This window comes from Pseudoliparis swirei, chromosome 23, assembly GCF_029220125.1.
Source record: "Pseudoliparis swirei isolate HS2019 ecotype Mariana Trench chromosome 23, NWPU_hadal_v1, whole genome shotgun sequence".
Classification (NCBI taxonomy): Eukaryota; Metazoa; Chordata; class Actinopteri; order Perciformes; family Liparidae; genus Pseudoliparis; species Pseudoliparis swirei.
In genome coordinates, this window is record NC_079410.1 from 9,486,780 (window position 1) to 9,511,091 (window position 24,312).

Here is a 24,312-nt window from a genome sequence, read left to right on the forward strand (position 1 = left end):
GTTTGCACAACAAAATAACCCTGATGTAGTTTATTTGTCCATGTACAGTATGTTTTGCGTTGTAACTTAAAAAAAACAGAAAGAGAGACAATTTAATTCAGATGAAATCAAATATTTGTTTTGATTGTTATAATAAAAGCAGAAAACACAGGAATTTAAAAAATAATAAAGGCACTCTCCCATCCAATATTTACCAAAGAAAATACTTTTGCCGTGGTGATGTCTGGCCTTTAAATAGCATGGTCAACAATAGAAAGGCATAAATCAAAATAAGAACACAAAGTAAAGAACAGCTGTGCATACAAAAGGGAAATATAGCTTTGTCTCCTACATATACTCACCGTACGTCACCTCACAGAACATTCAGTAGATTAACCTTAAACAGTGTGTTTACCTGAATATGTCCAATGACCAATGCATCGAGGCATTATTATTAAGACATTGTTCAGTAAAATGCTTTGAATCCTCTGTTGCACATCCAATGTTATTTTTGTATTTTTATTGTATTTTGATCGACGACTTTACATTACAAACAAACACATTTGGATTTTTTTGACCAAATTGTCCTATAAAAGTGTTGAAACTACACTTAGAATGGATCATATTGGTGGCTTTCTTCTACACGAGCTACGTCAATTATATGAAGACTCCAATGAGATATCAAACACACTAAATACAGTCAAATACGACTATGTGGTGAAGTGAGCTCGCTTGCTAAACCAGAACCAACTGAATAGCCATAAGACTGAAACCCGCACGCACACACACCAGCTGGTTCTTGGAGAAAGCTCAAGCAAACACTCACATCATTTAATAAATACAGTTATGGCATTTTTTTCACCAGGTTTATCTTTATCACTGGTTCATTCCCCAGCACTGCCATAAAGTAGGGGTAGGACCTCAAAAGGCACCGAGCCACGAGGACAACACAGTATTTCCTGAGAGAACTAAAAGTAAAGCAGTGATGGACGTACAAGACGACAGAATACACACACACGCATGCCCATCTAGATAATAAAGCCAAATCCTTGAGGGATGCAGTGGCAGACAGCTCCCTCTGCTTCTGTCTGGGTCCTCTGTTCAACATGAGAGGGAAGAAAGACAGCCAGATGGGCTCAAAGGCGCCGGAACAGATCCACAAACATTCTCCGTCTGGCTCTGATCCTTATCCATTGAGCACTGTGTTCATTCAAAGCTAGAGGAAGTCCTGACCTGTGCCGTTTTCACAGTTCTGAGCCCCCCCCTTCGGTCAGCTGCTCGTCCCTTGTGACAGGAACACACACACTGTCACATCAATCCGGTGGGCTGTGGTGGCAGGACGGCCGACTGATATGGAAGTGAATGAAAAGGGCCCGTTGAAGAGCCAACACAGACGTTTTGTTTCGACTGATGAATGTCAAAGAGGAGTAAACATTTTGTATTGTTTGGAGGATGAGACGGTCAACTTGTACAAAGCGCTCAAATACTAAATATACTAACATTCAATACATTACAACTCAGCAACTCATCCATGTGTGAAGACGCTGACTCCCGAACCACCTTCTTTAGAAATGGAGTTTGACTAAAAGGCCATACATTACTCCACAGGAAACAAGAACAGTGCCAGGGAGAAAAGGAGAGAGAGAGAGAGAGAGCCTGTTGTCTCTTTCAAACCTTTGATTAGAGGATAAGACAAGACCATACTAGTAATGAGGACCCAATACTAACTTTGGAGAAGGGTCCACAGTGTATATACATACATATGAAACACTTTCAAGTTGAAGAGTACATTTCATTTAGCACCGTGTTGAATAATGTTCAGGTAGATTACTGCTGATTGGCACGTCTCAACATGTCCCACCCACAAGGTTTAGTGACCACGACACAAACAAGGGTTTGAATCAGCTGCAGCTCAGACAATGACACTCTAATCTGCTTTGATGCTCTCTAAAAAGCAGATAAATGGTTCTCAGGTTATGATAATCGGCTCATCTTCCATCCAGCTGAGTGTCCTCTCAACAAGGACACCCTCTCCTACATCTGTGCCTCTAAGATGGCGGGCTATCACAAGCAGCCCGCCGCTCTCTCATCCTTTCCTGTTCCTCCGCCTCCAGGTGAACAAACCTACAGATTACTACTATTACAGATGAAAAATAGAACGGGCACTCGGTAGAGCGCATACCTTTGCATATCACAAGATTGGGCATTGAATTATGAACATTTTGGCATTAGTTGCATGCCAATTGGACAAAAATGTATCATGCTATGGTAAAAAAAAAAAAAAGATGTTGACCTTTCCATGACCTTGACCTTGACCTTTGACCCGATTGATCCCAAAATCTAATCAAATGGTCCCCGGATAATAACCAATCATCCCACCAAATTTCATGCGATTCAAGAAGATGTTGACCTGTTCATGACCTTTGACCTTGACCTTTGACCCGATCGATCCCAAAATATAATCAACTGGTCCCCGGATAATAACCAATCATCCCACCAAATTTCATGCGATTCGGTTCAATACTTTGAGTTCTGCGAATAACACGCATACAAATAAATAAATAAATGGCGATCAAAACATAACCTTCCGCATTTTCAATGCGAAGGTAAATAGCCTCTTGGCTAACTGGCACATTTACTGCAATGTTTTTATCAATGTGCACTGTCCCTTATTAAATACACCATTTAGGAAACCTCTTCACGTGCCTCTCACACCGGCGTGGTCCTGCGGTTCACCCCGTCCTTTAAATCATTGGGGAAACAGTTATGGACCTGGAGGAAGTCAGCAGCCCCGTTGTGTTCGGGGCTGTATCTGCTCTCCGTCACGCTGTCCCTCGCCAGGGCGTACATGGACAGCTCGTCCAGGGGCCCACTAGACGACGCCCCCCCCTTCAGACAGGCCACCGGCGAGTTCTCCCGCGACGCCTCCGACGAATGAGAGCTGGCACGCGATGTCCGCCGGCGGTACCGAAAGCTGGGTATCCGGGAGTACGGCGACGAGGACGAGAGGGAGCGGATGAACTCGCGCCGCGCCTGCCAGCGAACCTCCTTGTTTTTCTCGATGTAGATGTTGATGGCGAGGACGGCCACCGCTTCGGCCACGATGAAGGAGAGGGCGCCGAAGTAGAAAGACCAGCCGTAGGAGTAAGTGTACTTCCTGTCGTCGTCGCGTTTATCACTGGGGTCTCCCGCATTGCTGGAGATGTAGACGATGATGCCGATTATGTTGCTCAGACCTGAGAAACAGAAACAGTGGATGGAAAAAAATGGCACCGATGAAATACTGAGGACAAAACTGAAAATGCCATCGAGGCCAACAATGATGGCTCTCATCCCCACCGAGACCAGCAACAACACGTGTCCCGATCACTCGTGTGCGATGAATGGAGATCTTGACCTTTACCAGCGGGGGAATTCAAAGTCATGGTCATGATTGCATAGCCTTCGACGACGTGCATTGTGTAATCGCAGGCCATCAACATGCAGCTCACCTGCAGCGACGAAGAGAATGCCAGCGCCGAGGAGGACGGTGTTGGACTTGTTGGAGACTCGGCCCGCCCCGACACACAGCCCACCGAGCATCAACAGGACGGTGCTGAGGATGGGGAACACGCTGGAGGCGCGAACTATCCCTGCAGGGATGGAGGAGGAAGAACGCGAGATGATTAATAACTGAGTTAAATGGCTTTAACACAATTTATTAACCAATATTTGATAGATGATCACAATAAAGAGAGCGGTTAATAAAAGATTAATACAAATTAATGAATTAACACATCACCTAATGGATCAGATGGTGAAGCAATTCATAGACATCAAAATACCACAATAAAATAGATTGACAGCTAAAACTCATTTTAATGATTAAAATGTTCCCTTTGAGGAGCTCCAGTCCCGCCCCCTCCTTTGAAAAACCCTTCATCGTTTATACTTTGGGGCTTCAACTTGTGACAAAGCTTTGCTGGTCGCCTGCAGGATGTAGCAAGAGCTCTGACTGACTGCCACCTCCACATTAATTAATCACTGAGTCATTTTACAAGTTTCCAAAGATGGATGAGGGTACTCAATTTTGAAGTCTTTTGTTCAGCCTTCCTTTGAAGTTTTAACTTTGTTCAAAGTCTGATAAATCGTCTTCGTTCTTTTCCACATATTAGGCAGATTCTGAATTGTCTAATGAAGATATTTTGCTGATTGACTATCCTAATGTTATCTTGAGCTAATCAAGATCTATGTGGGAGATTTGTTATTGGCATTTGTAATCAGCTCTCACTAAAAAGTACCGTGACATTTCACAAGCAGCAGAATGGTTTAATCTGGTTTTAACAAGGATGTAACATGCCTGTCCTCAAAGTTGAGTGGAAACAAGTCCATCTCGGGGGGAGCAGAGCTCACAATATGCTTCATGTCAAACACGTTCAGGGAATGTGCAAATGAGCTGCTAATACTGCACCAACATCATTCAAAGTAATTAAGAAAAAAAAAAAAATTATAATATAGGGTGCACATGCTCTAAATGGTTTCATCATTTTACACATCTTCGGTTTTCAGTTCTCAGTAAAAAATAATAATAATGAGTTTGTCTCAGCTCCATGGGAGCCAGAGCCTTCAGTTATCAAGCTCCTCTTTTATGGAACCAGCTTCCACCATCAGTCCAGGAGGCAGACACAGTCAACTCATTTAAGAGTAGACTTAAGACTTTCCTTTTCGATAGTCTTATAGTTAGGGCTGAATCAGGTTCACCTGTTCCAGCCCCTTGATATGCTGCTATAGGGTTACAGGCTGCTGGGGGACATTTTAGGATACACTGAGCACCTATCTCCTCTTCTCTCTCTCCTTATGGATGAATTCACATCTCTTTATTGCACATTATAACTCTGCTTCCTACCCGGAGTCTTGTGACTTCCCATCTAACAGGGTCCATTGGACCTGGCTGGGTCTGATGCAATGGCCCTGCTGATGCCCCACCCACTCCTCCTCTCTACCTCCATCTGCCTAAAATCTATCATGGAGGTCTGGATCTACGAACAATTCATACACTCTTTCATACTCATTGGATGTGTTGTAACTCTGTAATGTTTCCTTCTGTACACATGGCATCTATTGCATCTGTCCATCCGAAAAAATTGACTGAATTTAATTCAATTGAATGTCGTCATATCTATTGTGGGATTAGAGCTAATTAATTAGCAAGTAAGGAACATTTAATTAAAGCATGAAAGTAAACTTCAAAGTATAAGTGCTTTAAAATAATTTGCAAGAAAGGTCAGACATCCGGATAGACAATAGAAAATAAATACTGAATGCCTTTGTTGTGCGTTTCATCAATCTCTGTAACAAGGAGTATTGGCCGTGATGGACAATGAACTTCCTGCATGCCCTTAAACATAAAGGAAAGATAAAGGACAGACAAAGAGGACGAGTGGGGAGCACTTACGCAGCAGGTATTCAGAGCTGTCCGTGTCGTAGTCGTTATCATCAGGGAAATGGTTTATTCTGTAACAGCTGCCCTGATTGATGCCTGCGAGAAAAGAGAAAGTCTCCATGTTAATGATGAATTACAGTCCCGGAGGCGGTATAACAGTCAGATATATAGTATGTGATGTTTAGGAGCCCCGTTCAAACAAAGTTAAACCAGATTTATTTCACGCTTAAAGGTTTGACTTTTGATGTGAATCCATCAAACTCCAGTTGCCATCAGTTGGTTCAAGGATGTGTGTCGAGTCAGACCCACATTGCTCCTCACCAAACTACCTCTATGTGTTAAACTCTGTCTACTCGAGTTAGACGCCTCCATCTTCTTGTCTCTGATGAAAGAGGAAGGACTGGAAAATCCCATATCGGAAAATATATATATTATTAATTTATAGTGTGCTTATCAAAACAAAGTATAAAATAGTTTATAGAGAGAACAAATAATAATACCAAACTCAGACAGCCTTATTTCCTCAGACAGGTCGTTCCAGAACCTCGGGGCCCAGGCTGCAAAAGCTCTGTTTGCAACCTGGAAACACAGCCCTTCAGATTACTTCAACTTAACTTGATCTTCTGTTCAGGCAACTGTTGGCGTGAATACAACAGTCGGACAAGTGCTATTTATAATGAGCACACTGAAATACATAGTTTGCTCTTTGTCTTTAAACATGCACTTTATTCTAAAAAAACTCTTCTTATAGCTTTTACTATAAACTGGGTCCATAAATGTAGCACACACATTATTAAACATATTCTCTTGGATAAACTCATTCAGCTCCCCATGTTTTCTCCCCCTCAAACCATAATTAAAAAGTACTTTCAGTTTGTAAAGGTGCACCGCTGATCAGACATGGATGTGTGTTTATAGCTAAAGATCACAGCTCAATGCACACACATGGTCGGAGGAAAGCCAACGTGAGGAGGGGTACGCGTTTCAGGGATCAGTGTTTACGCTTCTACGGTGGTGGGGATAAGATTGCATTACCCAGAGGGATTTGATGGTTGGGTGGTGCATGTCCAAATCCAGCTCAGGTGAAAAGTTTCAGGAACAAGAAACCAATTTGAACAACAACAGATCGTGTGGTGGAAGCTCTTAATGCCGAGGTGAGCGTTAACGGGAGAAACGGAGAGAAGCAGGTAGCTGTAATTGTGCAGGATTATAAACACCTTGTCTAGTGAGAGAGGGGTTAATGGATGTTCAGAGCAGTGGCGGTGATGCTGGGAGCCCTTTGGCTCTTTCATCGTTTGGGCTGTGAATGACCTCACCACTTCAGTTATTCTGCAAACTGCACCCACATAATCAAATGTGGGCTTAATTTGCATATTTAACAGTCGTAAATGTATGTTTTTGTTTGCTTATCTTCTTAGGGAAAAGCAAGTTACCATTCATTATAGTTATTATTGCTATGCCTGCTCATAATGCACTTCACAATGATAACTGTGCCACTTTACCACCGTCTCAATCTCAGAAGTTTGGACTGAAATGCAGAAAAACTGATGAAGAGGCAGCTCACAGAGTTGAACACACAGCAAAGAGTCTGAAAACAAGCTGGGAACAGAAGAAGAACTCACACAGAGTTTTAACCAACTTGATTTAAAAGTAAAAGGTTGACAAAAGCAGGCTTACTGTTTTCACCAGCGGACTTGTTTTTAAATAAATTGCACTTAACGGCTACAAACTGCATATTGTGCTGAACAGACTGAGGTTAAAGCTGCATGTAGCCTACCAGGCACATAAAGAAAGAAACAACATCGCTCTTCTATTGCCGTGTAGGACAAATGTATGATTTCTTTTCATTTTGATTAACCTGTTTGGCTGCTTTAACTTACTTTTCTCAAAGTGGATGTCCTAGTCATAAACAAGCCATGTTTTGGTAAAGACTTAAAGACACAATGCAGAAGATGTTGGGCAGACAAACACACTTTTTAAACAGTTTCATGCATTTTTGCCAATGTGTTTTAGATTTTGGGAGGGATAAACAAGAGGAAATCAGCCTCCAAATAGACTACATTAAATGCAAAGGGTCTCTCTCACTCAAGCCAACTGCACATTACCTCATGAAGAAGTCTATGATTGGACAATCACTGTTTGGGAGAAAGAGCGAGAAGTTCAGCAAACAGTCAAAAGGCTGAACCTCAGTTAAGCTTTGCCTTTCTCTGTAAACTTTTACTTATCACACATCAAACATACAAAGGGCCCTTTTCTTCTCTCATGGCCTAACAGGCAGCAGAGATTGCTGCTTACCGACCACCGTATAAATGTCAACCATCCCATTAACTGACTGCTGCTCGCCGACAGACACCTGTCAACTCCATTTCCCAGGTGCCCGAGAGTCAACAGCCATCATCGTCTGGGCCCCGGCTTTTAAGAGCACGCTTGCTTCCATTAACTAGGTCTGCTGCTTTATAAAGGGACATCAAATTAATTCGCGTCAAACAAGTCGGTGGAAATGGAGCACGAGTTTCTGTGTCTCGTGCATGTGGAGAAAAAAGAGCTCTGATATTTTAGGCAGCGATGTGAGACTTTGTGCCCTGTGAAAAAACCAACACATACAGCTCTTGTGGTTGGATCAAGAACTGTCAAGATGTTAAAAACACAGACGCCTGGGTTGTTCTGTTAACTACTGTGTAACAACTAAATCATCTGCAGCACCTCAGCCTGTCGCTGATTTTTACGTGCACAAAAACACATCTTTCACTGTGATGCTTTTAATTTTGACAATATTTTCTCTTTAGTTCAGACCCCAGCCAGTCTGACGCCTCTGTATTGTCTCCTGTGCTCGCGTGTGTATGGAAAAAAATGGAAGAAATATAATACAATACTGCAACTGATTAGTAATCTATTCATCAGCAGGGGCCTCGAGGCTCGTAATTTATGAGTGACAGTTATCAGCTCAATGTCTACGTTTTGGAATTGTGTGTGTGTGTGTGTGCGTGCGTGTTCAGGCAGTGCGCTCGTTGCTTCATGAAATTAAATAAAGTCTGAATACTGACTAGCTGGGAGGGAAGGATGAGGGAGGAAGCGGAGATTAAACACGGGAAGAAGGTAAAAGGAAATGAAACAACAGAAGAGGAATGAAATAAAAGATAGGCCACATTAAAGGAGAAGCAACGAGCGATAAAGGGCAAACTGGGTTATGAAATGTTGTGCAATAAAGGTCGGAGGACATTTGTGCAATGTAAAGACTGTGAAACTGGCAGACAGGCACACAGCTGGTCATCTGATGTATACCAAGAGTGTTTATCCACACATTTGGGGATGTTATAGGTGGATGTGTTGTGACAAATTGAGAATCTATCATGCATAATCAAAGTCAAAGTCAGTTTCCTCAGTTTCCGGAGGAAGTAGAGGCGCCTCTGTGAACTAATGCGTTCCCTGGGCCTTGCTGGAGCTGAAAAGCCCCATGCTGAACATCTCCTCCTCTTCTCCATGGCAACCCGCCTTTAATAAGCTATTTACATAAACAATCTCCAACGAGACTTCTGACGTCGTCATTGTATGATCGATCCACACTAATTAAGAAGGGCCCTGGCAAACCCCCTTTCACACTCACCAGTACATAACTGCCAACACGAACACATGTAAGCATGCAGGCAACATCCAAACACACGCTGACACACACAAACTGCTCTGGGAGCAGCTGTGGGGCCAACGGCAAAAAGATGATGGACGTCTTCATTATTTTTGTATTAACGCTGCTCTGCCAATAAAGGAGCTGCCTCAGCGGAATACACCAATAGCATTGTCTCGACTCCGGCGTCTCCAGTGAGTATATCATGACAACGAGCTCCACTTTCACCCTTCAGTAGATCTGTAATAGATTGATGAATAAGCCAATCAAAAGTGACTTGAATATTGTATTTCACTCGAACCGTGTAGCTTGTGATGACCTTTCAATCACGACATGACAGATTTACAGCCAAAAAGGAGCAGCAGGTTCCATGTTCTGCTTTGTTCTTATGCTCTTTGCTTGACGGAGGAAGCGCTCTGAGCTTTACAGCAGGTGGGATTTTTTAAATGGTGTAGAAGACGGATAAGAGCGCTGCTACTCTGGCTTGGTATCACAGTCTTAGTGACACATGCGTTTATTACTTTGGGAGCAGGGAAGGCCAGGATGGAGTATGAAAGCAATGTGTAAATGAAACAAAACCCTCCAAAGTTCCACCCAAGTTGGACAAGATCGGTTAATTAAATTGTCACCGAGCAGCAATTTCTCCAGACTCAGTCCTGCTTGTGTCACAGCCGTGGAGTTTGCTCTCTGGCGTTTCCTTCTCCTGCCGTGTACCCTGTTGGTCTCTGTGTTTGTGCGTGGGGTACCTGTCCAGCCATCTACATGGATCTGTGTTCACCTGCACACCCATCAGCTCATCGCCTCTACAGGGCTTCACTCCCAGCACTGTGAGCCAGACTGGAAGAGGCAGAAAGAGGACAACTTGTAAAAGTCTTGACTGGAAAACAACCTTGAGAACAAAAGGCAAACAAAGAAAAGTATACTGGGGCAAGGGATAAACTGATGAACAGAAAAACACAAGGAAATCAAAGGAGCAGATAGACTGAGTACACCATGAGTGATAACGAGGGACAGGTGCAAACTATCAGGGCGGACGTTAACGAATAAGGGCAGATTATGTGAAAGGAGACAGAAAGGGGAGTAGACCCAAATAAAATAGGCTATAATAATTGGAAGACACATGGCAGGTTGGGATAGTTTCTTAATTCCAGTCTCATTCGGTATGATAACATTGCAAGGAAATAAATCCCTGTTGCATATAAAAATTAATCCAATTGATTAACCCAAACAACGGCACCTTTTTAAAGTTGTGTTTTTGCACAATATAAATAAATAAAACAAAAATGTAAAAGGGTCTTGAGGATATTAAGAGGGTTCATTAAAAAAAAGGAGATAGGAGATAAAATAATGATGAGAAAGGAGGTCAGTCTATAAAGAGATGAGGAAAGAGAGAGTGCACACCAAGCAGACAAGTAGGAGAGTGACAAGGTGGATGTTGGGCCCTGCCGGCCAATTGGTTGCCACGCTTTAATTACAGACTTTTGGAGCATAGTGGGAATGACAAAGTGACCCCCCTCCACAGCACCGACACAAAACCATCCTCCCAAACCCACCTCCACGGTCACCCGTGCATCGCCAGATGGGATGTTTACTGTAAATATGTACCATGCTAATTGGATTACTTCTCATCCTCAGAAGTCAGACATAAGGAAGCCACTGCTGCATTACAGATTCTGATGCAAATTAGGCACACTAAGTGCTGCAATCACAACATTTATGTGGGCAAACAAACAGAGCATAAACATAAAAATAACCAGCTGCTTAGAATTGCATTAATGAGGGTTGCGTTGACCATTACAGCAAAGTAGCCTCATGCCATATATCCCTGCCTGCTCCTTAAATGTGATGCAGGCCCGCCCTAGAGGAGGAGCAGCACCACTATAGAAACCCTACAACACACATTCATGATGGGGTCTGCTGAGCGGCTGCTGCGTGTGTTACAGCAACGTGCTGTTGCTGGGAGAAAGACATGTTGTCGCTGCAATCTGTTCAGCCAACGTGGAAATGTTTTCCCCAGTAGCTGTGATACACACAGAGCCGTCCCCGTCAATAACCCAGTGTGTGTGTGTGTGTGTGTGTGTGTCATGATGACTGGAGGAGTGTGTGTGTCGGGGGAGAATCAGAGGCACAGAAGTGCAACTATTAACTCTGGACAGAGTTGTATGATGAGGCCTTTGAAATTGGCAAATTATAAATTAAAAAAGAAGTCTCAAACTCGGATGTCTATGTGTACAGATTGTAAAGCACTCCGAGACAAATTTGTAATTTGTGAAATTGGGCTATACAAATAAACTGAATTGAATTGAATTAACATCTACTTTACTGTCATTAATCCACTTTTATTGTTTACTGCGAAGCACTGATGAAATCATGCTTGACATAATCGTTGTTTGGCATTTCTAATTTATTTTCATTTCTACGAGTCCTAGTCAGAGGATGCATGTCCATATTTTAAACTGCAGTCGGTCCACATTAAAGACAGGCGCCCAGCTAAACATGACTCATTAAATTAAAAGTGTCAGAACACACCAGGATGTGCTTTACATGTGTCTAAAGCATCCATCTTCACCACAGGACAGCAAAAACAGTTTAATCATTGATGACTGCTCACTGTTTGTGCGCTGACATTATGTCTTAAAAAAAGAAATGAAGATTAGCTCCATGAAATCAACTGCACATATTAAAAGGCACCTGAATTCACATTTAAACAGATTTTTAGAACGGAAAATAAAGTATTTAGTGTCCACGCAAAACGTTATTTTTAATCATGTGGGAAAAATGTATATAAAATCTGTTTTGCGGTATAAGGAAACAAGAAATATTAAATACCTTTTTTTTTATAATCAAAAAAATTAAAACATTATTAATAACTGACTATATCCACACACAATACATGACAGTCAACAGAACATGTTGTGAGAAGCTGTTGACTGCAATGATAATCCAGATATGACAACAAAGGCTGTGTGTCACGTGTTAAAGCAGCTATATCTGGAGCACGTAATGTGCCGCATTGAGGCTGAACAACTCTTCTTGTATGATATGCATTGATACGTGTCTGAAGTGTGCCTGGAGCTATGGCCAAATAGCATGTAACTTTAGATAGAGTTTCACATGACATGCACAATCTACATTTTCATTGTATTTATAAGGCTGTACATCATATCAACAAGGCATTTGTAACTATGCTACATTTCTTTTCAAAACATCTCTAAACCAATTCACCAAGTCATATATTGTTCCTTCTAATTTATTAGAAAAATCTTTCAATCAATGCCTTAGTTATGAAGAAATCCATCCAGTCATCGACTAACTCACTGATAACCGAGGCGAGAAGTCAAGGGGTGGCTGGCGGAAATTGGTCAATGGAAGAGTGTCTGGCGACATCTCGGTCAGCGCAGCTTCTCAAACACCAAATGCGTAAAATGGTTCAGAAGCACTCCCCAAAGGTATACGCAAAATATGAAATGTGGGATGTTTACGTACATTTCTTTAACAATTTCATTTTATATTTGCTTGGACATAACGTGAACTCGGAGTCATCTAATTTTAAAACGCCGGGCATGTTTCCATAGCAATTTCACGGTTGTTGCCAAGCAACAGCATCGGATACAAAGACATGCATGAATGAGAGTAGACGACTGGTTTTAGTGTGAATGGGCTAAGACGCGCCGGCTTGGCAACGCATAGCAGACTGTAACACAGCCGTGTTTATTGTGTGGTTCTGTGCGTGAACAATGCGGTGTAACAGTTGGCCCACCGCTTGAGTCGAGCGTTTAACGGGACACCGGCTGGTGTTTCCTTGTTTATCTGCTACTTCATCAGTGTTGAAATGCGTAAGTGCGAGTATCGACGCTTTCCACATCTGACCAATAGCCTCTAACAAAGTTCCAAACGTGTGATTATTTTCTGGTTGTGTTCTCAACTCCCGATTTGATACATTGGGCGTGCGTAAAGGGAGTACGTCCTGGGAAATAAGAGGACTCCTCGTAAGAAAGAAAAAAAAAGAGAGAAAGGTCAAACTATTTGAAGGAAAAATAATAAGGAACCGTGCAATCAGAGCCACGGCGTAAAGGTAAACTTGGCTTACCTTCAATACAGCAAATTCTCCACAGGCCAGAGTGAGTGAGATCGCCCTTCTTGGTTCTGGGCTGTGACTGTGTCTCGTCTGTGGTGGCATTGGTGCTGTTGCAGATGTACGCCCGCGAATAAAGCCAGTAGTCCGTGCCGATGGCAATGGCCATCAGGCTGAAGGCAGCAAAAGCCCCCACGGTGGCCAGCAGCGTTTGAACCCCGCGGTCACACCAACCCATGGCGCTTCATATTCGTCCACTCTCACCCATCCAACTTGCGCTCACCGGAGCGCGTCAGGGCGCGGATGCTTTGGTCATACTTTGAAGTTTTTGGGTGCGTCCACTCTCTCTCTCTCTGCTCCTCGAATAAAGGTTGCCCAGAAAAAGAAAAAAGCCGGAAAATGTGGTCTGAAACGCTCACCTGATGCACAAACTGGTTGCAGCTGTGACTGTGAGAGAACACCAGGTGTGCCCATGCATGCACTCCAGAGGCTGCACGCGGGTTTGAAGCGCAACACCGTGTGCCAATTAAGAACACTTCAAACCTCTTAACCACTTAAATCTCCGGTTTTCCCCTTTTTATCTGTGTCTCAAAACTCGTTTCTCTGACCCTTCACACACTGCACCGCTGTTAAAAGCGAACACACACGTCAGTGGCTCTGAAGTGAGACCCCTCCCTCACCGAATCTAACCAATGGAGGTGCTGTTGATTAAAGAAAGAAAGAAAAATCACGGTGACGTTACAATTTAAAATTTAACAACTGATAGATGGGGGTTAGGGTGAGAAATGATAGGTTTTGATGATGCACTAACGCCAGAAAATAAGTCAGTTGTGCATGTGTGTCTCACTAAAGCAAAATAAAATAAATAAAGTAAAGTGAATAACGTGGCACACAATTTTAAGGGAATATCACATAGTGAGGAAAATATAAAGCATGAATAACTTGCCAAATTTCCATGCTTCACACATTATTTCTCCTTCTACTGACTCTGAACACAGAGCTGACTAATTGTTTTATTAAACATGCAAAAAGAAACATAATTCATGCCAACCAGAGTAAAGACATGCTTAATGCATCTCTGAGCCAGATGGAAAGTGTTCAACTCGGGGAAACACTTTATTGGATATATTCGACTGGCAAGGCGCCTCTGGCTGATGGAAACCTCTCCTGGTGGTATTGCCAGCTTGGTTTCTGTGGAAATATGACAGGCTGGTTAATTTAACTATGCAGTAAGAATTGGCTACATTTTGTGTTTTTGAAATTAGTGTAAATGTGTCACATTTGTAGAAAGAGCATGCATTCACAATTTAAACCTGCACATGTGGACAGAGGAGTGTGATCTTGTGAGCCAATTATGGTATAGCATATACTTGAAGCTTGCAGGGCACAGACACTAAAAATGGACTTTACAATATATACAGGAGACTTGTTTTGTATAAACATGTTGAAACAAATAGTTGCATATACTCTGTGTTTTTCAATGTGGGAGAATCAGATATCATTTTAAGAATCTGTAACACGGTAATCAAACGTTATTGCAGAAAATAACACACACTATTCCAAGTTGATTATTATTTATAATAACAATTTGAGAACTGTGAAATGCATTTTCATTTAGTGAAAGAAACACCTGTTCAATCAGCCAGGACAATGTGCAACTCAACAGTTGTTGTTTTTTGTGCCTTTTAATGTATTTAAAAATGAAATACACAACTGTGATAATAATGAAAGTAATTGACTAATTAGCAGTAGGGCTGCTTTTTGTGATTGCTGCCCAAATGGTCACGTATTTATATATTTTGTATTCTTTTTTAAATCTCTATCGAATTAGTATTAGTATTTAGTATTTAGTATTGTTTTTGTGTTTTGTGTTTTAAATAATTTGATCTTTTATTTGTATTAATGCTCTAATGTGCACCCGCTGCTGTGGTCCTGAAATGTCCCCACTGTGGGACTAATAAAGGATTATCTTATCTTAACTTATTAAAACTGACTGCATATTTTTGATTCAACGTACCAATTTAAACGGTGTGACTTCCGCCGCCCTGGCGGTGGCGCCAACTCGCAGCAGCGCTTGAAAAACAGGAAACGCTGATAAAAGAACTACAAGTGAACGCGAGAAAAAGCCACAAGGAGAGGACCGTGACGTCATAGTGAGAGCGCCCATGTGCGTTAGACGCATGCGCCTCGCTCCCCTGTGACTATTACCCGCTTTGGGTTTTTGCAGACTCTCAATGCGCATGTGCAGAGCTGAGCAGTGACGACGGTGTCCGCTCCCCGTGCGCTTACTGGGCCACATCTGAACAAAGGCCTGCCCCTTTTCATGAGGATTTCTCTACCGCCATCGTTACTTTACGTGTAATCACGATTACTAAATTGGATTACGATACTTTCAACATATTTCGAGGCGTCGATAATGTCCAAAATGGAAATTGATCACGATGAAAGCAGCGGCGAGAACAAATCGGCAATGCATACTTGGCGTTATCGCCACCATTTCATGTACAAGGCAGATCAAGGGAAAAATATCATCGTGCAGTGTAATCTATGTTTGCCGAGGGTTAATCTGCTATCCACGTCGAAAACCTCCACGTCAAACCTAAAGAAGCATTTAGACGTAAGTGACACGGATTCATTCCTCCGTAATGCCGTCCCGTTACCGTCAGGTTGACGCTTGAAAAAGGCAATGAATAAATACCTCGTGATAAATCACGTTACATTGTAGCTGCGTGTTGATTGCCAACTCGTGGCGCGGGGGGCTGTGTGTTTGCTCTTCTTCGCTGAAGGAAAGCAATAATCGTATGGGTGGCATTTTGAGTGTTATCTTTGCATTTTAAGTTTATAAAACTAATGTAAACTCAGAACCCATCCAACCACTAACATGACCACGTGATTGTCCCCGCAGAGAACCCACTTGGGCTGTGAAGCCAGGCCGGATGTCAAGCGGGGAAGGAAGAAAGAGGAGCACAACGGTGAGGAAAGTAGGCACTGCCAACTTAAAAAGCTGAAAGCGGAAATCATCTCCAAGTACATGACCCAAGCAAAGATCGATGAGCTGATTTTCGCCTTCATTGTGGAGGATTGCCAGTCGTTTTATGTGCTGGAGCAACCGGGCTTCAGGAAGCTGGTTGCAGGCTTAACTGAGGGGTTGAAGTCCATGGACAGGGTGACCTTGTTTACAAAGGTGGACCAGGGTTTCGCCAGGATGCGGGAGGAGCTTATGACGAAGCTGAGCAGCATCCAGTACGTGTGCACCACGGCCGACGTCTGGACGGCCAACAACAGGAGCTTCTTCGGGATGACCTGCCACTGGATCGACCGACACACCCTGGAAAGGAAATCCGCCGCCCTGGGGTTCGCCCGGCTGCAGGGCCGGATCACGCACGACACCGTCGCCGGACGGATACACGACATCCACGTGGCGTTCAACATCGAGAGCAAAGTGCAGACCACGGTCACGGACAACGGCAGCCCCTTCGTCAGCGTCTTCAAGGAGTTCGCCGCGGACGGCCCGGAGAGCGACGACGACATCGGCTTCTACGAGAACGTGAGCGCCGTCCTGGAGGGCGAGCCGGAGCACGACATGCTCCTGTTCCTGCCCACCGTGCAGCGCTGCGCGTCGCACACCCTGGAGCTGATCGTCACCGAGGACTTCTGGCAGGCCGTGTCGCAGGGGCCCATGTGCCAGCTCCATTACAGCACGATGGCCAAGGTGTACTCCCTGTGGAGCAAATGCCACCATCTCCAGGTGGGCATGGACGCAGCCGACGAGATCGGCAAGATGGCCCTGGTGGTGCCCGCCGTCATCCGCTGGAACGTGGAGTACTGCGCCGTGCAGAAGATCGTGTCCCTCTCGGAGCGCGAGCTGACCGAGCTGTGCGCCCGCCTGGCGGTCGCCCGCCTGCAGCCGGAGGAGACGGCCTTCCTCAAAGAGTACGTGACCGTGTTCCACCCGCTCGCTTTCGCACTGGAGCTTTTCCAAGCGGAGCAGAAGTGTTACCTGGGCCTGGTCATCCCCACCGTGCTCAGTCTGAAGAACAAGCTCAACGAGCAGAAGGATTCGGCGACTTACTTCGGCGACGTCATCGGCGCCGTCGTGGCGGCCATCGACGTGCGCTTCCAGGAGCTGTTCGCCAGCACGGAGGCGAAAATTGCGACGGCGACGACCCCGCAGTTTCGCTTGTGGTGGATGGCCGCCTCCGACAGGGAGGAGATGTGCTCCCTGCTGGCCACGGAGGCGTCCCAGATGGACCCCGCCAGCATCGTCGAGGCGAACCCCAGCCGGATCGTGTCGGCCATCGAGACCGAAGACGACTTCTTCAGCTACGGGTCCGTGAAGCCCGCCGTTCAGATCCAGCAGCGGGGCGTGACGGAGGAGATCCGAAAGTACGTCGAAGGAACGGGGAAGAGCCTCCAGTGCCTTCAGGACTTCCCCAGAATGAAGCATCTTTTCCTCAGATACAACACCACGCTGCCGTCCACGGCCCCCGTCCAGCGGCTCTTCAGTCAGAAAGGCAACCTGGTGACCTCGCAGAGAAACCTCCTGACCGACGACTACTTTGAGCGCATTCAGCTTTTGAGATACAACAGTCACGTGTGCACGTCGCTCACTGAGTGAAACCTTTTCGTTCACGCAGAATCAAACCATATTGTGCTTAAATCGTGACCCTGAGCAATATTTTACTTCAGACAATTTAGCCGGCGTGTGTTAATATTCGTCCCTTATCTTGTTGGATAGGCACAGCGTATATCTCCGACTCCTGAATGGCTAAATGGAAATACTTTAATTGACAATCATGGACAATGACATTCGAGGACTGCATAAACTAACAAAAGCATCTTTCTATCTGTGCTATTGTTGTGATTTGAGGTAGCCACACGGTTCAACTGAAGTGATTTTGTCTTTCAGTTAAGTTTGTTTTTTATACAGGCGCTCGATGAGATCGCATCTCCTGTCTGTATGTTTTATATCATATATAAAGAGACATGGAATGAGCCTCGTTTTGTCTGCGTCTTGCTTCTTTTTTTCCTCGCTTCTTTTTACTGATTCATTTCAAAGAAGTCTGTGTTTGAAGAAGATGAAATGCATTCCAACATCAATACTTCCAGAGTCCCGAGTGTTCACGTCCGTGTTGTCAGACAGCGGCCTGGAGACCAACAGGAGGCGGTGAGCGCGTCCACACACTCGTTCACGGGCCCGAGTTGTCCAAAACACGACACCTCTGAAGATGAAGACCCCGAGGGAGGATGAAACGTCCTGGGATTTGCTTTTTCTTCTTTCCAACACCATTGCATGAATGCATCTTTATGAATGTGTGTTTATATTCCAGTTTCTTTCTTTGACTTAGCCTGTCAGATTTAGAAAGAGGTTTAAAACTCCCCCGCTCACCTCCTTGGGAAACGGGGTACTGGGATTCTATTCAACAACCCGTCGGCTGATAAGGGAAACAGCAGCTGGAACTACTGGTTGCAGGGAAAGGAAGTCTGTGTGTACTGCTCTGCTGCAGCAGTCCTTCAGCTGGAAGTGTGTCGCGCTGCAGCAGTACAGTACATACAGACAACCAGGTCACAACTGAGTGGGGATTTTCAATGAACATTGCACAATGCTCAACCGGTTAAGAGAAAGAGAAATATAACACACTAACTGCTGGATGACTAAATCACATTTGAGGTGAAAATTACTTTTAGGTTGTGCATGTGAACATATTTTACAGCTGATAAAATAATCTGTGTTGGAAGAGGAGAATTCTTCAATATCCTCACGAAGCTTTCACCATTTTTCCATATTGCATTTAGAAACCCGTATTGGTCCATTACCAATAAATAAAATACACTTTTTGTAAAAAAAAAAGTAAAACTACTAACAGTAGAACATATCAGTCGACATATCAGTCGATATCTGCAATCCTGTTGTTCCATGGTTATTTCAGAAATACAGCTAGACCAATAGGGGACCTTTGAGACGATACCGATATGTAAATCTGTATTTAAATAATCCAAAATTGATTTACTGGGCGATAATAATTTTCTTTGCATAACACAAACAACAAATTACAAGAAATTATTATCAATGAACACCTCAAATAAAAATTGCTTACAAATGTCATTCATAATTCATTTAAAAAAATTTAAAGAATCGGTCCACATCACACCACAGGGACTTTAGACATCCTGATTGGCGTGTTATTTTCTCCAGGCGAAAGCCTCTAGCCTTCTTATAGATGGTCCCATTTATATGTATGATAAAGCCCTGAGATAAAGTGATGCAGGAATTTGTGGTTATTTTTGCATGATAAAGGTCCCTTAACATTTCTTGTCTGACATACATATATAACGTATGCAGATATAACGATATCTCTGCACTAAGTGAATATAGTCTGATATATCCGTCAGGCTCTTATATGAAAGTTTGGTTTAAAATGTTGAGCTCAATATTCAGTCATATATATTCAGTTGAAAGATTTAGACATCAACCCATCATTCCATCGTGTTGCATGTGCTTCCACCTCGCTGTGTGAATGTGATTGTGTAATTTCGCCAAGGGGTTCCCTACCTCACACTCCTTGTATGGTGGGACGAGGTTCAGCTCTATCACCAGATCAGCGGGGGAATCAAGCTACTGAATGACATTATCTTCAAACTATACATGGAAACCTGCCTCCTGTTGGACACAACGGTGCACTTCAGCAAACACAACGTGTCGTATTTTGTACTATGAAAGTAATCAAACATCTAAATAAAACAAAACCCCAGGATCCAGTTCAAAGTTTGATCCAAAGTGGAAGTTTTATTGATTGAAAATAAAACAACAGTGCAAAGTATTACCCAAGAAATCACCTCGTCATACCTGTCACCACACACATTTAGAACAGGATCATGTTAGGCACAAAGTGGGAGGAAAGTGTACTGAGTGTTTCCGTCAGTCACTTTGATTTAATCCACCACCAAGTCCATGTCTTTACAATCCTCCCATGCTTCCTACCTTAAAAAAATACCCTTAAAATCCCTTTGTTTTACAAAAGCAACATGGCAGAGACACATATATCACTCTGATCGTCAACCATAATGCTTCTGAGTCTGTGTCAGTTCAGTGATATATTACAGTAAGGAGGGAAGCATTAGAGGGGCTTCCAGACACGGCTGGGATATTTTAATATTCTAATGCCCTTCTCTCACTTTGCTCGGGTAAGACCCCCTTCTGGTCTCTGCAAAAGCCCCCAGTCACTTCAGGAATGGCTTGGCAGGGCCGAAGTGGCCCAGGTTGTCACAGGACTTGATCCAGCGCTGGACATTAGTGGGAGTAGAGGAGGCGGGACCGCTTTGCAGCACGCAGCAATAGCAGGCAATGTCGGCCAGGGAGAACTCCGGCCCGGCCAGCCAGGGGTTGCGGCCCAGAGCCGCGTTAAGGGCCCGCAGGACAGCAGCCCGCTCCTTGGCACTGCCCTCTGCCAGCTGGAAGAAAGCCATGTCCACCCAGCTGTCCAACAGTGTGGCCACGGCGGGGTCACTGGTGTAGGGAGACAGGAGCTTGAAGAGGAAGCGCGCCACGTTGGCCTCACCCTCGACGGGACACATGTTCTGGACACTGAACTTCATCTGCAGTTTGGGGACTGTGAAGAATGAAAAAGACAAACACGTTTCCTGGTCAACAAGGACCGAAGCATTTACCCCACCCAGGCCATGACAATATGTTCTTGATAACATGAACACTTAGAAACAGCATTCCTAAATCACAATGATACTTTCAAATTTCTACAGGATTTAAAGTATTTAAATATATAGAGTGTATATAATGAATTAATAAAGAAAAATCACACCTCTCAAATCACTTACAGTAAAACAGCAGAGTCCCGTCTCAAAGGGCTTTATGTTGGACTGCAGTTGTTGGTTAGCTGTGATTATTTCAGCTGGTTGAAAGGGTGTTTGTTTTATAATCCAACCACCGACACACTTTCACAAAACATTTCATCTAAATGATCCAACATTGTCTAGTTCAATAGTTATTCCATTTAGCTGAAACAGCTCGAGTTTGACTAGGACTTTCGCTGCATGTCATACAGCTCTTCCTCCTCCTTTTCCTCGTCTGCCTCTACGCTGTTATCCGTCTAATGAAAGGCGAAGAAAATAAATACAAAATAAAAAAAGGTATGGTATGGACATACTGTCTGTTTTCATTGACTACACGATTTTGCGAATTACCATCTTTCCATATGAGTGTGAAGCCCAGCTGGAACATCTGGCGAGCATAGCTGTCTGCATGGCGTGGGCCGAGGCAGGACAGGAGCTGTGGCGGCACACTAGCAGCTGAGGAGTGGACGTGGACGGTGGAGAGCACTCGGTAACGCTGACACAGCACACTATGGAGCACCAGCAGGGTCAGAGGGGGATGGGCCGGGTTGGCGTTTATGACGATGTCTCGGAGAGCACCGAGATCCTTGTGACATGAACAAGATAACAAAGTAAATAGGTGAATCATATAATATAATAAATAAATACATTACAATATGTTTCTTGTCTAACTAGGATAATGCAGCATGCACAAACAGGCTGTCATCAGTGAACACCATCATATGTGCTTCAAGGCAAATTCCATTACAAACAGGTTGTGCAGGTTATGATTCACTTCTTATGACAGATGTGATGGGTGTGGGAAGGAACACATCTATAGACTGCTGCCACAAAGAAATTCAAAGTACACTACCGTTCAAAAGTTTGGGGTCACTTAGAAATGTCTTTATTTTTCAAAGAAAAGCACTGTTTTTTCAATAAAGATAACATTAATCAAAAATACACTCTACATTGTTAATGTGGTGAATGACTATTCTAGGTGGAAACGTCTGGTTTCTAATGAAATATCTCCATAGGTGTATAGAGGCCCATTTCCATCAACTATCACTCCAGTGTTCTAATGGTACATTGTGTTTGCTAATCGCCTTAGAAGACTAATGGATGATTAGAAAACCCTTGTGCAATTATGTTAGCACAGCTGAAAACAGTTATGCTGGTGATATAAGCTATACAACTGGCCTTCCTTTGAGCTTGAAGTTTGAAGAACAAAATTAATACTTCAAATATGAATCATTATTTCTAACCTCGTCAATGTCTTGACTATATTTTCTTTTCAATTTTCAATTCATTTGATAAATAAAAGTGAGTTTTCATGGAAGACACGAAATTGTCTGGATGACCCCAAACTTTTGAACGGTAGTGTATGTCAGTTGCAAGAAACTATGTCAGGTTCTGTCAGTAAATGTTTCATGAAGTACATCATTTTAGTATAATAATGACATCACTAATAAACATTGTCCAGTTTACTGGATGCACAGCTCACACGTGTGATGCCCAGATTCCCACCTTGCCCAGAAGCGTGTCCAGGTCTGTGACGCCTTTGAAGGTTGTGGAGGTGGGGCTTTGGGATGAGAGGCTGCTGCTGACTGTCAGGTCCAGATCGGCATCTGGGGTGGTCACCGTCTTGGCCAGGCCCTCCACCGCTGCTTTCAGATCATACAGCTTTCTCATGATCTCATCCTGTCGGGCTTCCAGAGCTTTGACTGCAGGGTCCACTTCGCCATTCTGGGGGAGACAGAAAGAGTCGCTCAGTTTAGCTGAAACAACCAACGGGAATTTGATGATGGAAGCATTCACTGTTCTTAGAATTTGAGCACAATCCTGCAGCAGTTTAACAACCTGTGTGGTAGAAGGTGTCCCAACATTCAACTGCCATTGCACAGATCTCAGAGGCAGTATTGAGAACATATTTAACATAACCCAGGTCTATGGTGTCAGTATTGACCCATCAGAGTGGGTGATATAGGCTATGTGTTACTTGTGCCACAATGTCTACCCCAGATGAAAGTTTACAATGAACAGTACACTGCAGGGTTAGAGGTGGTACTCACATACAAGAACTACAGCATCAATATCAGACTGTAAACATATTACTTGCTTATCAAATATAAATGTAATCATGCACTTTCCGTTACAGTATTATTATCGCTAATGTCGTTATGAGCAAGGAGCCTTTTATTGTAGTAATGTTATACAACGTTACCATCTGTTATCTAGTCTGTCCTATAACAACAACTCATATTGTATGTTCATTACAACGCGTGTAGGTAGTAGCCAAGCAAGTAACCATTCATAGCTGTCAAATTAATGCATATTAATGTATAAAACATAGCGCTCGGTTAATTCTAAGTGGGGCGAGAGTATAAAATGGCATGACATCGTAATAGCCAAATAGACCAACGTTTGAAAACTGTATTTAATTCGCTAACTATTGGAACAGAAACCAAAACCACGTCAAAAAGATGACAGACCTTTGTATTTAACTCATCCTAAGCATTTAACTGCAGTGGGCTTCATGCCATCATGTGCACTCAGTATTATTAGTAACGACGAATGACTGATGTACTAACATATTAATAAACTAATATCGTATATTAATCTTTAAACCTCTGAATAGTGGAGACGTGCAGTTGTTGCATCAGCCAGTACTGAGAGTGCTCATTTTCTGTCCTAGCTAGCTTCGTGAAAGTAAGCTCGTGCCAAAACACCGGTCGATATGCGCATGAGTCACTGGACGAGGGAAAAAACCGAATTGCTGGCAACAACGAGAGCAAAATCCAACCAGTTGGAAAAATAATAATAAACCTTGTTGAAATGAATTTAGTTAACAGTTACCTGGAGCGCGTGCTTGGCCGTGCTGATGTCCCCTTGCTGCGCGTGGACATTTGGTAACTTATACATGCAGGTTGGCAAATCGGTCTTCATGTGGCTCCCGCAGACGGGCTTTACCTGGTACATGGGCATGATGGAGGACCGCTAATGCTCCGTCAGACACAAACACGTAGTCATAAAATCCCGACGCAGACGTGTCCTCGAGCCGCGGTGTTGACAGGCAGCAGCAGCAGCAGCAGGAGCGGCGGCTACCGACGCTCGCGTTCACACAGGAAGGAAGGCGGCCGTGGGGACGTCACATCCGGTGAAAGTAAAACACGGTGGCGAGTAGTTACACGACTTCGTTTGGGATTAAAGAACAGTTTTTGTTCATGCATTGTTTTAATTGTCACACAGTGGTGTGAAAACAATCACAGTTACATCACGCGCAGCCACATTTCTCATTGCACGTATCGTTGCACGTGCACTAGAGGGCGCCACAGTATAATTTCTGACATCCGGTGTTTGTATTGCGGGAGGTCAGCAGTCACAGAG

General features: G+C 43.7%; 3 protein-coding genes across 3 annotated transcripts; 1 reads left to right on the plus strand and 2 right to left on the minus strand.

Annotated features, from left to right (window-relative positions):
* Nucleotides 1–2,688: 2,688 nt before the first annotated feature.
* On the minus strand, nucleotides 2,689–13,336 carry LOC130188986 (voltage-dependent calcium channel gamma-4 subunit-like). Its single transcript, XM_056407585.1, has 4 exons — nucleotides 13,114–13,336; nucleotides 5,414–5,497; nucleotides 3,471–3,611; nucleotides 2,689–3,215 (listed from the first exon to the last, which is right to left on the minus strand). The coding sequence occupies exons 1-4, from the start codon at nucleotides 13,334–13,336 to the stop codon at nucleotides 2,689–2,691; spliced, it is 975 nt and encodes a 324-aa protein (XP_056263560.1).
* Nucleotides 13,337–15,394: 2,058 nt separating this feature from the next.
* On the plus strand, nucleotides 15,395–18,094 carry zgc:161969 (uncharacterized protein LOC569044 homolog). The gene is made up of 2 exons (XM_056407253.1): nucleotides 15,395–15,715; nucleotides 16,004–18,094. Exons 1-2 carry the CDS (start codon nucleotides 15,515–15,517, stop codon nucleotides 17,714–17,716), a joined length of 1,914 nt encoding a protein of 637 aa, XP_056263228.1. The 5' UTR covers nucleotides 15,395–15,514; the 3' UTR covers nucleotides 17,717–18,094.
* Nucleotides 18,095–19,853: 1,759 nt separating this feature from the next.
* Nucleotides 19,854–24,033, minus strand: aimp2 (aminoacyl tRNA synthetase complex interacting multifunctional protein 2). Its single transcript, XM_056407173.1, has 4 exons — nucleotides 23,782–24,033; nucleotides 22,453–22,671; nucleotides 21,298–21,532; nucleotides 19,854–20,708 (listed from the first exon to the last, which is right to left on the minus strand). The coding sequence occupies exons 1-4, from the start codon at nucleotides 23,908–23,910 to the stop codon at nucleotides 20,320–20,322; spliced, it is 972 nt and encodes a 323-aa protein (XP_056263148.1). The 5' UTR covers nucleotides 23,911–24,033; the 3' UTR covers nucleotides 19,854–20,319.
* Between the last annotated feature and the right edge of the window lie 279 nt (nucleotides 24,034–24,312).